At 35.9% G+C, this 18,696-nt stretch overlaps 1 protein-coding gene across 4 annotated transcripts in view; it reads right to left on the bottom strand.

Moving 5' to 3' along the window:
- Positions 1-18,696, bottom strand: part of LOC122397522 (BAI1-associated protein 3) — a 182,780-nt gene that overhangs the window by 14,637 nt on the left and 149,447 nt on the right. For 3 of the 4 annotated variants that reach the window (XM_043396735.1, XM_043396736.1, XM_043396738.1), the window contains 10 exons: positions 15,867-16,013; positions 15,686-15,730; positions 14,201-14,357; positions 9,622-9,825; positions 8,753-8,911; positions 8,507-8,676; positions 8,158-8,265; positions 7,416-7,565; positions 6,802-6,853; positions 2,677-2,718 (listed from right to left, as the gene is read on the bottom strand). In XM_043396735.1, the coding sequence (XP_043252670.1) occupies positions 2,677-2,718; positions 6,802-6,853; positions 7,416-7,565; positions 8,158-8,265; positions 8,507-8,676; positions 8,753-8,911; positions 9,622-9,825; positions 14,201-14,357; positions 15,686-15,730; positions 15,867-16,013 (1,234 nt within the window). The remainder of the gene's footprint in view (positions 1-2,676; positions 2,719-6,801; positions 6,854-7,415; positions 7,566-8,157; positions 8,266-8,506; positions 8,677-8,752; positions 8,912-9,621; positions 9,826-14,200; positions 14,358-15,685; positions 15,731-15,866; positions 16,014-18,696) is intronic. The other variant, XM_043396737.1, reaches the window with a different exon arrangement.

The raw sequence follows: 18,696 nt of genomic DNA, 5'->3' as shown, positions 1-18,696 counted from the left end.
AAAATAAGTCGAAAATGCAAAATGAAAATTCTTTCCTACGAGGTTTCACTTTTCGAGAACGATTTGACTCGTGCGTCTGACCAACACTCGTTATTTCTACTTTATTTCATCACCATGAAGATTCTTACAGATTTCTTGTAAAACTAGGACGCCATATTTATCGAGAAAAAAGTTCATCGTTGATCAAAGACTTTAATACTTTCAATATTGCTTATATTTTTTCTCATCTTTCTTCTAAGGACACAATTTCTAAATCGTAGAGATCAAATATTAGAAATTTTTCTTTTCCATAGAAAATTCGACCATTTCATAAGAACTGTAAAAAGATATACAGGCTGATCCAGGTGTACGCTAAAATAAGTCGAAAATGCAAAATGAAAATTCTTTCCTACGAGGTTTCACTTTTCGAGAACGATTAGACTCGTGCGTCTGACCAACACTCGTTATTTCTACTTTATTTCATCACCATGAAGATTCTTACAGATTTCTTGTAAAACTAGGACGCCATATTTATCGAGAAAAAAGTTCATCGTTGATCAAAGACTTTAATACTTTCAATATTGCTTATATTTTTTCTCATCTTTCTTCTAAGGACACAATTCCTAAATCGTAGAGATCAAATATTAGAAATTTTTCTTTTCCACAGAAAATTCGACCATTTTATAGGAACTGTAAAAAGATATACAGGCTGATCCAGGTATACGCCAAAATAAGTCGAAAATGCAAATTGAAAATTTTTTCGTACGAGGTTTCACTTTTCGAGAACGATTTGACTCGTGCGTCTGACCAACACTCGTTATTTCTACTTGCGCAGATATTCAAATCGTACTTTATTTCACTCGTGTCTGATAAACGTTCAAAATCGATTTTATCGAAAACGTCTTGCATGCAAACACTTTATTCTAGATTTTTGTCTCAGTTTCGACATTCTGTGTATTTTTTTATGGCAACATTAATAAGAGAAAAACGAGGACTCGTATTAAAACATTTTTTAACTTATTTGTATGTAAGGAGCCACTCTGTAATATTAAAAATAAAAATCTTGAGGAATCCTCGTGGCAACGCAATGCGTGGGAGTGCGGAGGAAAAATTAATCGACTCCTTTGATATCCTGTGTCGATACTGCATGGCTCGTCTCAGTAAACATAGAAAATTGCTTCTCCAATTTCCATCTCCTAACACGGTACAATTGTGATATCGTACAGACCAGACCAATTTTACAGGAGATCAATCGTGGAGGGGGAATTGTTTTCTAGTATTGCTGTGTCTGTGGGTAGTCTAACAATCTTTTCTAGGAAGAGTACACAACGACTGGTGCGTCATTTGCCAAACAGCCGAGCGCATGCACAGGTTCAATGTATTCTCGATTCAGTATTTGCCAAATTACGTGCAAGACTCGTGCAAAACGTGTTACGTGTTCAGTTTTGTAACCAGCTAGAAACAACTGGCCCCTTAAGGGAGTACAAATCTTTACGAGGTTCAAAAAATTTGTTATATTTTATTTAGAAAGAGCTTTAGAAATTTTCAAAAGTTGACAAAGTTACAGTAAAAATTACGAGAGTGTTCGTATTCTCGAAACTTACTTTTTCGGATGTTAGGGTGGCTGCACTGTAATTTTGTCAATTTTTCATATTCTTTGAAAAAAATTTTCAAGCCACATTTTTGACTCTTCAATCTTACAGGCTTTTTAAATTTACGAATCAGTCTTCGACAGGTCACAATTAGTACGATAAAAAATAAAATTCTATTTTTATTAAAATTCTTCTAATAAAAGTGTCTTTCGAATAATTTCTTGACACGTTATTATTTTTTAATGTGACAAAGTTATGTACCCCCTTAACGTTTCTCAGCGACTCGTAAAAGACTCGATGAAAAATTACAGGTGCATTTCAAATGAGAAAATTTGCCAACGAAAACATTCTCTATCTGTCAAGTATATAGATAAGATTAAAAGTTTGATCGATGAAAGATTTTCATCCTCTTTTCGTTTAAATTTACTCATTAAATATAAACAGTAAACGATATGGACGAGTGTTTAATTTTCTTTACCATATTGTCGTTAACTTCGTATTAAATTGTATAAAAACGTAAACTTTAAATTTTAAAAATAATTTAAAAATTTTTCATCGTATCTTGCGCGAGCGTTTCTCTGCGTGCAACGAAATTACATAGAGTAACATGCAAGTGCCTACTTACACTTCCGTCGAATTCGTTACAACGTATCATAGCTCTAATCAGAATGGGCAAAGCTTACATTGCAATCCCCTAAAATTCAAGCACCGTCAACTAAATTGGATCAAGCGATTGTGTGCTGTCGAGATAAGTTTCCTCGGGATTACTCTTTTGATATCTCTATAACTCTGGGTCGTCCTAATTGAATCAGAACTCGAGTGGAACCGGTATTTACAAAGTAGTCGTTGGGTGTAGAACAGTTTGAAGCTACCAGCTAATTAACAGCCCTCCATTTTATTTGCGTGTTCGCGAAAATACGTGAAAACGAATGTTCCACGTAAAAAAATGTCTCTTTGATATTGCTCCGTTTCAACGTACGCAAATAAAAGCAAGGGGCGTCTCGATACGTCGATCAGTCGTTACATATACAAGGAAATCGAAGAAGAAAGAAGATAGAGAGAAAAAAAGGGGTCTTAAAATTTCGTGGTGGCGATGAAAAAGTACCTCGGAAGTGTTCTCCATGTGTTTCGCCACGTGTTCCGCCAGCTATGGACAAACATCTCGTGTACAGTAAGATCGCCATGACCTGACGGACATTTCAAACTCGTTCTCCGATCCTCATTCGACGTGGCCTTCAGGTCACTGCGATTCGTTTATTTATAGGGTGTCATATCTTGAAACACTAGGATCGTTGTCATAAAAAAATTTTCATCGAACAAAAGTCCAAAGGAGGATGTTAAAAAAGTGTCGCAATTTGTACCCCGCTTTACTTTGAAAAGTACGCAATTGTTCATAGCAAATATGATTGGAAAGTCGTGACAAATGTGGTTGAGGTTAACGATGCTACGAAAGATGAATCATAACTTTGTTTACTTCAAATGATTATAACTTTGAAATGAGTTCATAGTACGTAACAATTCTGACGCCATTTTGTAAAGAAAAGCCACTATTTATATAATATGCAAGGAAATGTTGCCCAGGTTGTTGGTTAGTAACAATAAAACGCAAGAGATTAAGATGATGTATTAGGATATAAATATTCCTCAAAATATGTTTAATGGTATACTGTAACTGTTTCCTAGAATGGAATTAAATGCATTAAATATGAAAAACTGTTATTATATTTCATCCCCTTCTTCTTTGGATCATAATTTTTTGATGAATTTAACATTAACATTAACATTAATATACTTCAGATGGTTTTGTTGGTTCGTTACATTCATGTAGAGGTGTTTATCTTTTATTAGGAGAAGATAACACCACTATGGCTCTCCACGATACTTTTTCTTTCGTCTGGAATTGGACCACAGTCTAATATGAGATGCTATGCTTGTGTAGTGTACTATGTAGTCTAGTGTGATTTGTGTAATGTACTTTGTTGCCTAATGTAATTCTTGTAGTGTAAAATGGAGAGAAACTGTATTATTTGTAGCAAGTCACTTACAAAGTTAGCTCGAAACAAATACTGAATGTGCAATGACAATTAGTATTGTGTGAGATGCAATTGAAGCAGAAATGTCAATAGCACGGGTGACAGCACTTTTTCAGAAGTAGATTTGCTTTGTGAAGCAGTACCCAGAGTTCAAAAGTATTTCTGTATATTGACAGAAGTCATTTGCCAAGAAAAGGGGGCATCTTTGGTTGTAGTTTACAGGGTTCGTTAAAAGTAAGGTTGGACTTGCTGCAATTGTTGGACATACTTCTGAGTGTAAAATAGGCCAAAGTGTAGTGGGATGTTGTTCACATATTGCAACAGTATTATTGTACTTGGGACTTGCACGACATCAAACATCCATACATTCATCTGCCAACTTCTTCAATAGATACTTAATCAAAGAAATATCATCTGAAGAAGAAGAGGATGAAATATAAAATAGTTCTTCATATTGAATGCATTCCATCCTGTTTTAGAACTGACAAGGAACCATCGCGAACGGTCCGGCTTCGATTTTGATGAAATTTTGTACACTTATAAAGCAGCCAAAAATAATCGACACGTATTTTTTTTTAGCTGCGGTAACTCGAGTTTAAGGGGTGAAACCACCCCTTGAAGTTTTGGCTCGAAACGGCTATCTCGAAAACGGAAAGACATACAAAAAAATTGTTAATGGGCGAGGTTGATGGTTTCTTATGTACAATAACATGGTGTTAAAAAATTTAAAAAAATACAATTTGTTTATAACAAAAAAAAATTTATTAACTTAATTTTTCATTTTATTGAAATTTTCATAATGACAAAAAATGACGAGCATTTTATTCCAAATCCATTGGTATGCGATTTTTTAAAATAGCCTCTTACAGTTTTGATGATTTACATCTTGCGCGCACATCCATTATGGTAGTAGCCGTTCTAACTTTGATTTTAATGAAGCACTGTACGCTTGCACTACTTCTAGAGGACAAAATCGGGAAAAATACAAGAATACCAATTTGTTGATGGAGGCTTCGTTAAGAAATTATTAACGTTTAAAGTTCCGCCCGTACTGAATTTTTTTCTCCGAAATGCCCAAGATTTCGGGGGAATGTGTAATGACAAAAAATGATTGTAATCGACCCCTGCAACCGAAAATAATTTTTTCAGAAAGGTTTGAAATTTTTTAATTTTGTTGAAAAATTTCACGCATTCTCGAATTTTTTTCTCAAAAGTGCGTAGGATTTCGGGGGTATATATATTGACCAAAAATGATTGAAATTGACTCCCGCAACTGAAAATAATTTTTTTAGAACGATTTGAAATTTTTTTTTTTCGCTGAAAAATTTAGGCAGCTACGCCCTGTCGATTTTTCTTAAAAATTCGTTTTTCATTTTTAATAATTTTGTTTGACGCCCTACAAAAAAGTTGGCCAATATTTTTTTGTAGGTACCTATGAGCTCTACTTCAGAAAAAAGTTTCATTGAAATATATTCACTATTGTAGGAATTATGGCTGTTTGAAGATTGGAGCATTTTAATGGGGTTTTTCTCATTTTGCGGGGTCAAGGATCAACTTTTTGCATATTTTTGCGATTTCTACGTATTCTTGATTAAAATACGCGTCGTTTGCATTTTTGAAAATTAAAATCCTTCAATCCGTTCAGAAGTTATGACATTTTAAAGATCCGCATGAAATTTTCGGACAACATTTCTGGCCATAAATTACATTTTCGATTAGGAATTTTTTTCTCGAAAGTGCGTAGGATTTCGTGGGTATATGTATTGACCAAAAATGATTGTAATTGGCCCCTGCAACCGAAAATAATTTTTTCCTGGAGGATTTGAAATTTTTTAATTTAATTTTTTAATAGCTTTTTAACGAAGCCTCCATCAACAAATTGGTATTCTTGCATTTTTCCCGATTTTGTCCTCTAGAAGTAGTGCAAGCCTACAGTGCTTCATTAAAATCAAAGTTAGAACAGCTACTACCATAATGGATGTGCGCGCAAGATGTAAATCATCAAAATCTGCAAAACTGTAGGAGGCAATTTTAAAAAATCGCATACCAATGGATTTGGAATAAAATGCTCGTCATTTTTTGTCATTATGAAAATTTCAATGAAATGAAAAATTAAGTTAATAAATTTTTTTTTGTTATAAACAAATTGTATTTTTTTAAATTTTTTAACACCATGTTATTGTACATAAGAAACCATCAACCTCGCCCATTAACAATTTTTTTGTATGTCTTTCCGTTTTCGAGATAGCCGTTTCGAGCCAAAACTTCAAGGGGTGGTTTCACCCCTTAAACTCGAGTTACCGCAGCTAAAAAAAAATACGTGTCGATTATTTTTGGCTGCTTTATAAGTGTACAAAATTTCATCAAAATCGAAGCCGGACCGTTCGCGATGGTTCCTTGTGAGTTATAGTATACACTTAAACATATTTTGAGGAATATTTGCATCCTAATACATCATCTTAATCTGTTGTCACTTTGAAATTATAGTTATTTGAAGACAGAAAGTTATGATTCGTCTTTCGTAGCATCGTCAACTTCAACCCTATTTTTCACAACTTTCCCATCACATTTGCTATAAAAAATTGTGCACAATTCGAAGTGCAGACTCTGTAGAATGATGCCTTATAATTATTTTAGGTGCCTGGTGGGGTAAAAATTTGGCACTTTTTCAACATCCTCCTTTCAAGTACCTTCCAAACGACAGTAACAGGAAAATATTGTTCCATAAAAGTGTACAGAAATGGAACACCCTATACATAAAGAGTAACATGTCTTGTAGTTATTTCGATGCAAGGACGTCGACCGAATTCGCAGACGACGAGAGAAATTAATCACGCGTTAACACGTATGTGTGAAATAACCGCACGAATTTTAACGCGTTTAAAAAATTTTTGTATACATAATTCGATGGACGAAAGACAACGTCGACTGTTTACCAGAATTCGAAACGAATCTTTTTTGTACCATTTGTTTTTTTTTTTCCAATTGTTTGAAAAACACGATCGACGTCTTGATTAAAGCATATAAGCCAAACATAGCACATACAGCTTCACGAAACAGTGAATAAAATATAGTCGTGTGTCATATGATTGTGTGCTTTGATTCTGCATCATCACGAACTATAAAGTGAATATCATTATATCTCTCGTTTATCTTTCGCTTGTCGGAAGGATTACTGTTCCGTGTGGATTGCTTACCAGCTTGTCCAGCTGTTTGTACACCGCCGAGAAATATGGCACGCCATTCGCACTGGAACACAATATTTCATCTATCGTTTGTAAACTATTATCACAAACGCAATCAGCTATCGTTATGAAATCGTGTTTCCAAAATAAATCCCAATGTTTAGACAAGTTTTCTTGAACATTTATAATTATATTCGAGTTCTTTGCTACAACTAAAAGTGAACTTATTATCATGATATTGTACACATGTTGGCAACGAAAATGTTGGATTTTAAAGTATGTACAATACAGTGTATTCGAGTTACAGTAAATAAGCTGTAATTAAATCCAATAAAAATTCATTCTTTCGTTCATATTTTTGTTATAATTTCTTAAAAAAGCATTTATGGATTTTTGTTATATAACATTGTAGTATTAGTTTTACAGAACACCCAGTATATTCTCGTGCAAATATTTACAAGAGTTCTAAACGTGAAAAATTCTTCGACAATTCTCCCAGTCTATTGAATTCACGTCCGCGGATCATAATTTTCAAGTAAATAATAAAATTATGAAAATGTGATCACTTTATAATCCAATTATAGATTAAATGTCAAAGTTTAAGTCGCAGACTCTACATCACTCACCTTTCAAAGAGACTGTTGTAGTATGTTAGTCCTTGTTCCAAGTCTACCAATAATGCAGTTACCAAGTTTGTGAAGTCCTGAAGAACTTTATCTACATCTTGATCAGGCTCCTTGTCGTAACACATTGTTTGCTGCCTCGTGTTTTCGTACCTGCAACAAACAAAAAGTCGTTAGTTTTGTGTCTTCACGAAGAAACATAATATTTGAAGCAACATTATTAGGGTAAAAAAAATCGATTTTTCAGTTATATCATACTATCTTCGAAGAGTGCTTCTTCCTATTTGTATATAAAAATAATATTAACGAAGTTACAGCTCAATAAATTTCCCCGATTTTCTCAAAACTTTTTTTCAAAAATCGGTATCGGAAATATATCAGAGATCGATGAACCGATTTGCATGAAATTTTGGTCGCTTACTCTCGATACCATAACCTAGCGTTTGCCATAGAACTTTTTTATTTTGATGATTACTTTTTTTTATAAATAAAAGAAAGCGATAGTTTTTGCTATAAACGCCTGTAACTTTTGAAATAATTAATATTTTTAAAAACATCATTTAAAAAAATCACATCTACGAACATTTTCTTCCGAAATTTTCTACAAATATTGTTAAAACCATATTGTACAAGCAGCAGCTTTTATTTTTTTTGAGAACTTAATTTTAACCGAAATTTTTTAATTTCGACCTATTCTTAAGTCCTTTAATGATACCCCTTAAATCTAATATTATACTTCACTAACCATTCAAGGGTTCCCTTTCTCAAGGCAGTTATAATCTCTCCACGAATCTCCTTGTTGAATGGACAACACGTTCGGTACGCTGTCATGTTTGACAGTAGACCCAAGCATCTGCAAAAGACAAAAAGGAACTGGCTAATAAAATCAGTAACATGGGCACGCTTATTTCGAGGCGCCAGATTTATTATAAGAATATCTATGAAAATACAGATTAATCATTAATGGCTCGAGTCATCGTCGTAAAAAATTCATTTCCTTTGCCACGTTTTACTAATCGTGATCATCGATCTAACTAATAACTGTTCTCCACGCTGACAGCTTCCTCTGACCTTTTCCTGGAAGAACCACTCACCCGAGAAGGTAATCCAGCTTAGAGATCGATGGTCGATGCAACGGTGGAAAGAGCACTCGATGTTGTTGGACTTTCTTCAACGAGACTTCGAGAAATTCGTTGAAAGACTCGGCCAGACACAGCTCCTCGTGACGGGACAGCGTATCGGTGTGCCATAATTTGTCCAGTTCCTGCAACCGCGAACGAACGTTTCGATAAAACAGCGGGAAATGGATGAAAACGAGCATCGAACGATTTAATGGATACCTGAAGAAGACGATGAAGAATTCTTGGATCGCAGGTTGGCTGTCGTGACGTCGCTACCCATCTGACTAATGCTTGCTGCAATTCAGTGACATCACCTTGGACGGCGTGCTGATGAAGAATCGTTAGTGCCGTTTGTAGCAATTCTCCCGTGAAGTCTGCCTGAACAGTGCAAATTGAATCGTGTATGCGGGAACGAAGTGCACAAGGCACGAATAAACACGTTCTCTGCTCTGTCGGTAACATAGGTTCCAGCGTGTGTCGGTAAGTAATTGTGCACGATGGAAAACAACTTAAAAATATTTGAAAATTACTAATTCGATTGGACCTACAATTAGAAGTACTGTTATAGTAAATAATAACAGCAGCTGTGCAAGGAATATTTTTGGACGTGGATCAGTAATTTCTGGAACATCTTGTATTATGGTTTTGTTGATAAATTCCATTCTATGCATTTGATAAGGTGTACGCCTTGTTTGTTCGTCACATAGTTGAGAAACACTGCGAATTGGATCATATAGGCGAAACAAAGTACACAAAGTACGAATAAACACGTTCTCTGCTCTGTCGGTAACATACGTTTCAGCGTATGTCGGTAAATAATTGTGCACGATGGAAAACAATTTCTTTAATAGTTTTACTAGATTATCCCCTCTTAAAAATATTTGAAATTTATGACTAATTCGATTGGACCTACAATTAGAAGTACTGTTATAGTAAATAATAATAGCAGCTGTGCAAGGAATATTTCCTTCGATATTAAACTGATCTATGGATCTGTACTTCGTAACACGAAAAGACATTAATTTCTGGTATATCTTGTATTATGGTTTTGTTGATAAATTGCATTCTATGCATTTGATAATACGTACCCCTTGTTTGCTCATCTCATGATTGAGAAACACTGTGTAGAGTCGTTCCTGTTGCCTGAACTCTCCCCAGTTGTCTTCTTCGGACGTTCCTCTGTCTTCTCTCGTCGATAGCCACAGCCTTAACCTAATTCTACCCTGAATAGTACTTCGTTGCGTTCTGGCCTTCAGTTCGTACCATTTATCCAGCCCGGTGCTCGGAATCTCCTGTTAACAGAATGATCTCGGTTGTCTGGTACCAAGTAATGGTACAAAATTTTTTAATTAAAATATTGTACGAACCAATGCCCGCGATAATAACATTTTTTAAATCGTTAGTCGATTTTAACGTTGTTGACCCTTTCGATCAACTCAATTTTAAGTACTTAAGACGCCTAACAAACTTTTTTTATACTGAAAATGACTCGAAGAAACAGAGTCTAAAACCTGACGTTTTTTAAATTAACGTTAAATTATGGAAATCGTCGTAATCATTTCGTGTAAGCATGTGTTTTTGAATTTTTATGATAAATTATAAACTATACAGAAAACTGAACAAAGACAATAGTTGAACGCCAAAAGATATTTCACCATTTTGTTTATTTTGCGTCTGTCATTTTTAGTCTATCGAAATAATAATCCGATAACAAATTGTTCGTATGGCATAAATTCAACGATGGAAAGTATTTAGTTTAAAATATAAATCAGTTTAAACATAAATATATTTCATTACTACTCTTATGAATAATTCAAAACTTAAAATCAATGATTTATGGGAGCATTATAATTCATCGAAAGCACGGCGACGCCATCAGAATTTTCATTCCGCGCACAATCGTGTTTCCGAAAAAATTATAATAATAATACGTTCCAGGTTTGCTTAAACCCCTCGACGAGGTGTCGTTTAATTTTTGAAACAATTCGATTCAAACTTCCAGACGCAGAGCTCATTATTATTAAAATTAATCAAGGACACGTTGGCGCTTTCGAAATTCATATTACGGAAGTGTAATCGTGTTTTCGATGAATTGTAATGCTCCCATTAACCGTTGATTTTAATTCGAAATTATATAAAAAGAAAAGAGAAAAGGGAAACAGAACGAGGAAGTAACTTTGTTGAAATTTGAAGAATCTGCGCGTTAATAAAAATGTAAACGAAAACAAAAGTCAATTCAAATGTATAACAATATTAACTAAAGGTTTTATCTTTTTATTTAAAGAATTTTCATTTACTTTTTTCCTAATATGTAAATTGCATAATTAGATAAGTAGTAGTTACTATACTTACCCTGGATGAAATTTTAATGGGAGATTCTAGAGGCCAAAATAAGACGAAAATCAAGAATACCATTTTGTTGATCGAGGTTTCGTTAAAAAGTTATTAATGTTTAAAGTTCTGCCAGTACAGAATTTTTTTCTCGAAAATGTGCTGGATTTCGGGGGTATGTTTATTCACGAAAAATGATTGTAATCGACCCCCGCAACCGAAAATAATTTTTTCAGAACGATTCGAAATTTTTTTTTTCGCCCGAATTTGGGCACTGCTAATTTTTTTTAAAACATCGTTTTTGTTTTTTAATAAATTTTTTTGACAATCTATGGAAAAGGTGTCTAATACTTTTTTGAAGGTATCCACGAGCTCTACTACAATAAAAAGTTTCATTGAAATATATTCACTATTGTAGCAGTCATAGCTGTTTGAAAACTGGGCCATTTTTATGGAGTTTTTCTCACTTTACGGGGTTAAGGAGCAACTTTTCAAATATTTTTGGAATTTCTACATATTCTACACCAAAATACGCGTTGTTTGCCGTTTGAAACATTAAAATCCTCCAATCCGTTCAGGAGTTATGATTTTTCGAAGATTTGCATGAAATTTCGGGGAACCATTTCAGGCCTTAAATCATATTTTCGGTAAGGAATTTTTTTCTCGAAAGTGCGTAGGATTTTGAGGGTATGTCTATTCACCAAAAATGTTTGTAATCGACTCCTGCAACTAAAAATATTTTTTCCAGAATGGTTTGAAACTTTTCAATTTTCTCTAAAAATTTCTCCACCTACTGAATTTTTTTCTCCGCTTCCATCGTTGATAATGCGGTCGTATGTTGTTCTCGCACAAGTGTCAAAAGAAGTCGTGTACATAAAAAGACTATTGAGTCATATGTGTTGTGAGACTATTATAGAAAATCCCGTGTGCGTATTCTGTGATAACCAAAGCGCGATAGAACTAGCGAGAAATGCGGTATTCCACAAAAGGAGTAAGCATATCGACATGAAATACCACTATACGCGACAATTAGTGGAGAAAGGTGAAATTAAAATTGTTTACGTAAGAACCGAATCAATGCTTGCGGACGTATTCACTAAAGCGCTACCAAAGATAAAACACGATAGAGCGGTAAAAATGTTAAGATTAGAATAAAGGTATGCGAGAAATTTACCGCGTAAACCAAGCCTGTATCGATAGAGAGGGTGTTAGAGAATGTATCGATGACGGCGTGGTTAAGACAACGATATAACGCGACGGGTTGAGTGTCGCTTGTCTTGCGTGGCGTCTGTGGAGTCTCGTCCATGCGAAATCGCGTCCACGCGGTGGCATTACGTACTTGTAATATTATTCGTTTATAAATAAAGCCAATCTTATTCTGTAAGTGTTAGTGATTGTGTAATGGATTGATATCCCGAGCTACGAGCAATCTGACAGGTTATGGGCCCAGGTTGCGCATAAACGAAACACGGGGAAAGTTACGGGATATAACCTAAAAAAAGAAAAACGTGGTTTTCGATTAAGGAAACATGGCAGCACTACACGGCGCGCAGAATATCGATAAATTAAACGATGAAAATTATGAATCGTGGAAACTGCAGATGAGGAGTGTACTCATCTGTAATGAGCTATGGTCGTTCGCAAACGGCGACGAAAGCAAGACGGAAGAAAACCGAGTCGTATGGGATAGAAAAGATCAAAAAGCATTGGCCATGATAATACTAAGTATGACACGCGGTCAACTAAATCATATAAAGAAAGCCGAAACATCGCACGAGGCTTGGACGGAACTAGAGAGGATGTACGAATCCAAAGGACCGGTTCGGAAAGCGACACTATACAAACAGTTGTATAGGATGAAAAAAAGATTCCGGGACAACGATGGCTGTTTATTTGAACGAGTTTACAGCAAAAGCCGAGCAATTGGCAGAAGCGGGTATAAAGATTCCGGAAGATTTGCTATCAATTATGATGCTGGGGTCATTGCCAGAAGAATACGAGAATTTTACAGTGGCAATCGAGGCACGCGATGAAATTCCAAGTGTGAATAACCTCAAAACAAAATTGATCGAAGAAGAAGCGCGACAAAAGGAACGAGATGGTAGATCGGACAAAGAAAGGAGAAGCGATGTTAACAGCGAAGCGCTGTACACGAAAACTACGAGGTACGAAAAATCGAAAACAAATAGTTTCAAGAATACCGTGCAAAAACCGCAATCATATGCAAGTTTCAGTGGAAAGTGCTACGAGTGCGGAAAAATCGGGCATCGCGGAAAGGATTGTTACATACGGAAAAAACGCGAAAACGAGAAATCGAACGATGCGATGACAGCTGTTGCGTGTAAAGTAGAGTTAGAAAGATCCAATATTTGGTGTTTAGATAGTGCAGCTACGTGTCATATGACAAATGAAAGACGAAAGTTTCGTACGATAAATGAAACCGAACAATCGAACGTTTTTACAGCCTCCGATCAAGGTATAAAATCACATGGTGTCGGCGAAGTTGAATTAAACGTAAAACTAAGTGACCGAAACACAAATCATATAAAACTAATGAACGCGATATTTGTGCCGGAACTCAGATATAATTTAATATCGGTCGCGCAGATCACGAAAAACGGGTTTAAAGTGTATTTTGACAAAAATCGTGCAATAGTGAAACGTCGAAACGGATCTGCAGCGATGATAGCGGAGAAAAGAGGTGACTTGTACATAGTAGACGTTGTAGAAAATCGTGCTTTTCAAACGAATGTAAACAATAATGGAAATGGCGTCGGTGGAGTCTCGTCCATGCGAAATCGCGTCCACGCGGTGGCATTACGTACTTGTAATATTATTCGTTTATAAATAAAGCCAATCTTATTCTGTAAGTGTTAGTGATTGTGTAATGGATTGATATCCCGAGCTACGAGCAATCTGACACTTGTATAATTTGTTAATGCATTGTAAACATTTTATCCAAACAAATTAATCTAACAGACCAACAGTGAACGTTTTGTATATTCAAATTGTTACGACGGCAGGAGACAAACAAATTCATCGAAACGCCTGTTATTTAATATTGAAGTTTACGTTCGGTTGTTATGGCGAATATCGAAGTTCGTTAGAACTTCCATCAGTTTGGCTCAACCGTATTACATCCTAATCATCGCCGCTAGAACATCCAATTAGAACCAACAGTTATGGCATCGTATTCCGATCACGGTTTCGCGCCGCGTTAGTCACGATATCGAAGTTCACAGCCGCGTTTCGTGTAATTAGCAGAGGAAGAATCTTCAATGGCGTAATTACGCGGGTCAAACTGGCCGAATAATCGTGGTTAGACGCGGGATTTACCTGCAGCGGAATATTCACGCAGCCCAGAAAGTCGTCTTGGCCGCCCGATCTTGCACTCTGCGCGATCTGCTTGAAGAATCGTCCAAGTCCCTTCACGCCCCGTACCTCGTTCAGCTTGCTAACAGCGTCGAATACCGAGGACTCGTCGTCGTGGTCCCTAAAACTATGTCTGTCAGGACAACGGAAACACTTCCGAGCAGAAGATACACGTTCGTGGGCGCGAAATAATAATCATCGCACGGCGTCACACGCAAGAGAAAAACCGCGAACTGTAGCTAAAATTATTCGAATTCTTTTCTCTCGTACCTAGATAAATCTAATCGCAGCGAATAACGTTCCTCAGATTTTCACGTGGAATATATTTGGACGATCGTTACAGAAAATAAAATTTCAAAGGGGTGATACGTTGAAATAAAACGGAGGTCGAAACTGACGAAATTGCGTTTAAGATCTCCTTTTCGAACTGTAAAGAAGGCGATGAAACAAAGGGTTAAGGGTTCGCGATACTTTCTGGAGACGAAACCACGCTGAAAACGTTATTTAAATGGTTTAATGGTTTGGATTTCTTTTTCAATGGTAGGCTGTCTTCCACTGAGATTTTATAGGGGCATTTATTCATGTTATGAGCATTAATAAAGAAAATATTAAAAATTGTGGGAGTTGTGACAAACACCTCTTTATTGTTGGAACTAGAGATTTAGAAAAATATTAAGTTTTAGTATTTTTTTTTTAATATACTGAAGACAGAAGAAATGTTAAAAAATAGAAATTCGAAACTTGAAGTGCTGCTATTCCTTGACTTCTCCCTAGTTCCTGCTATAATTACACTCTTCTTAATGAAGATGCTTTTTCCCCCACTGTTTCAGACCAGCGAATCAATTAGAATCGTGGAAGCCAGTGGAGCACCTTTCCCAGAAGAGCCATCAAACAGGACGCTATAACTCCCACAATTTTCAATATTTTTGGATGAAAAAAATCCTGTACATGCTCATAGGATGAGTAAATATATCTGAAAAATCTCAGTACTGTCCTCCGCTCACTTGAAGTCCCGCGGAAGGAATGCGGGAGAAGTAGAAGGGGCACACGTATTCCCACGCACACATTGGTCTCTAGCTCGCTATTCGTCGCGGCAGTTACACACACATGTGGACTGCCTGAGAGCAAGTGAGCAAGACAGATAAATGGGCGGTCCGACTCCCCTTGCCCCTGTGCCGTCTCGCGGGACTTCAAGTGAGCGGAGGACAGTACATAACAGCTTACCTGCCATTAAAAAAAAAATCACAAAGAAGGTCTAGACAGCAATACTTTCTTAAACGACGTAATGGATTTGGATAACGATAGAGCATTTTATTTTATTCTTGTAAACGTTAGAGAACGATAATTTGAACGAATGTCAGAATCGAATCTCGCGTTTAAGAATGACAGAAATGATTTTTCTTATTTCGTAGCTGATGAGAATAATCGTCTGTCGACGACGCTACTCACCATATGTCCAGGTGCAGGATGTCCGTGTTGATGTCGTCGATGTCGCTGGAAATGAGAACACGGAAACGGTTAGCTGTCGTCGTCAGTTCGACTTAATTCCACGTAACGCGACATAATGCGTTTCCGATTGCACATCAATTAGAAGGGAGACAAGTCACCCGGAACACTTGGTGCTGCTTACAAACGAAACTTCTCGTTCCAGTGGGGGCTGAGCGTGTGAGGCTTCACCGTGGTCGCGCGTATAAACTTTGCCGGAACCGCGCCGCTTAAGGACTCCCGGTGCTCGCGTCTGCTCGTGTGCTCCTTGCGCTTGAACGACAGCCTGAAACTGATTTCGAACAGCTATAATAACTTCCCAGAGCCCGTTCCGCTCCGGTCCCCGTTGCGTATCTCCGTTCCCACGAATTCCTGCCGCTCGCAATATCGATAAACGAGTGGCGGTCTCCTCTATTATTCCGCCATATTGGAGCATCACGTTCGAGCGATACTTTGGTCGTCTTATCTTTACGGAATGCGCAGGACGGAACGATCGAGCACGAAAAATAAACGATTCGACGTGTGGAATAGGGTGGTCCTTATTTCTCGACTCTCGATTGACTTTTTCACGCAACCTCCCAGATTCTGACACTCGGTGAAGGAAAGTTGAGTGAAAAATTTCAGCGATATTGGAGAACAGGAACACGTGCCGCCATTACATTAGAATTTTGATATTTTTATGATTTTATGAATCTTATGACAAAGTTGTCGACTCATATTTTTTAGTGAAATTGTAATTTCTTACGGCTAAAACAATAACGTGAGTGTGATTCTCATTGAAAAGTATGGTACATGTTAGGGTGGCCCTTATTTTTCAACTTGCGATTTTGTTCGGTCTTACCCTTCTAAAATTATGATATTTTGAGAGAAAATAACATGTGCTAAATTTGAGAGTGATTGGAAAACGGAAGCCTGTGGTATATTTGGGTTAAAATTTTTAAATTATAGGTGATTCCACGTCGATTCAAGATATAATTGTATTGTGTTATTTTAGAAGTATTAATGAATGTTTTTGAATAGAAGTACAATTTCTCGGATATACAGAGATTCTGGAGACCAAAATAAGACAAAAATCAAGGATACTGATTTGTTGATTGAGGCTTCGTTAAAAAGTTATAGAAACATTTCCGGTCACGCAGTATATTTTCAAAAATGATTGTAATTGACCCTTGCAACCAAAAATAATTTTTCCAGAACGATTTGAAATTTTTGAATTTCGTCGACAAAGTTCACCTGCTCGAATTTTTTTCTAGAAAGTGGGTAGGATTTCGGGGGTATGTCTATTAACTAAAAATGATTGTAATTGACTCTCGGAACAGAAAATAATTTTTCCAAAACGATTTGAGATTTTTTAATTTTGTTGAAAAATTTCACAACTTCTCCAATTTTTTTCTAGGAAGTGGGTAGGATACCGGGGGTATGTGTAATGACCAAAAATGATTGTAATTGACTCCAGCAACCAAAAATATTTTTTTTAGAACGAATGGAAATTGCTTTTCTTCGTCGAAAAATTTGTCCACCTTCTTGAATTTTTTTCTCGAAAGTGGATAGAATTTTGGGAGTATGTTTATTCATGAAAAATGATTGCAATTGCCCCCTGTAACTAAAAATAATTTTTCCAGAAGGTTTTGAAAGTTTTTAATTTCATTGAAAAATTTGTCCTCCTTTTTGAATTTTTTTCTCGAAAGTGGATAGAATTACGAGGGTATGTCTATTCACCAAAAATGATTGGAATTTACCCCCGCAACCGAAAATAATTTTTTCAGAACGATTCCAAATCTTTTTTTTTCGCCGAATTTGGGCACCTTGCAAATTTTTCTTAAAAATTCGTTTTTCATTTTTAATAAATATGTTTGACGTCCTACGGAAATTTTGTTTAGTACTTTTTTGTAGGTATCCTTGAGCTCTACTTCCCTACTAAATTTCATTGAGATACGTTCGTTATTGTAGGAGTTATGGCCGTTTGAATATTGGGCCATTTTTACGGGGTTTTTCTCACTTTACGGGGTTAAGGAGCAACTTTTCCAATATTTTTGGAACTTCTACATATTCTATACTAAAATACGCGTTGTTTGCCGTTTGAAACATTAAAATCCTCCAATCCGTTCACGAGTTATGATTTTTCGAAGATTTGCATGAAATTTCGGGAAACCATTTCAGGCCTTAAATCATATTTTCGGTAAGGAATTTTTTTCTCGAAAGTGCGTAGGATTTCGAGTGTATATGTATTGACCAAAAATGATTGTAATTGACCCCTCCAATAAAAAATAATGTTTTTAGAACGGTTTGAAAGTTTTTTTTTTTGAAGTAGAATATTCCTGGCCAGACATTATATTTTCAGTAATGAATTTTTTTCTCGAAAATGCGCAGGATTCTGGGGGTATGTCTATCCACCAAAAATGATTCTAATTGATTCCTGCAACCAAAAATAATTTTTATCAGAATAATTTGAAATTTTATAATTTTATTTTTTAATAAGTAATTAGTTTATTTCAATTTTCGAAGAACTCGTTGAAAAGCGAAATAAAGCGGTTATTAATTTACGATTCAAATATAGTGAGAAACAAGACGAGATCGTTAACGAGTTGTTCGTAAAGATGGAAATTGAACGTGTCGTTGAATCTACCTGAGTTTTCAAAATGTCACACAGTGTTCGAAAACGGCGTTTTAGACGCGAAAAATTCCACTTCTTGACCATCTCCAATCAACATCTCCAAGAAACATTACTTATCCTTAGAAATTGCTCAAATATGTTAATTTTTACTCAGAAACTCGACGTTTCTATTCTTCCTGGAAATCTGTTTTTGCAATTCATGTTTCTTGTTCTAGGTAATAATGACATTACAATGGTTTCATTTTGCACAGGAAGGTACATACTTTATTTTAGAATAGAAACAATCCATCAAAAATGTATTTTTTAAAAAGAACCAATTTTAGTATTGAGTTATCGTAAGTATTTCTAATAGAAGTTATCA

This window comes from Colletes gigas, unplaced genomic scaffold, assembly GCF_013123115.1.
Source record: "Colletes gigas isolate AHSC1104 unplaced genomic scaffold, ASM1312311v1 Colletes_gigas_Sc00009, whole genome shotgun sequence".
NCBI lineage: Eukaryota > Metazoa > Arthropoda > Insecta > Hymenoptera > Colletidae > Colletes > Colletes gigas.
The sequence above is the reverse complement of the archived record's forward strand: the minus strand, read 5'-3'. Positions and strand labels throughout refer to the sequence as shown.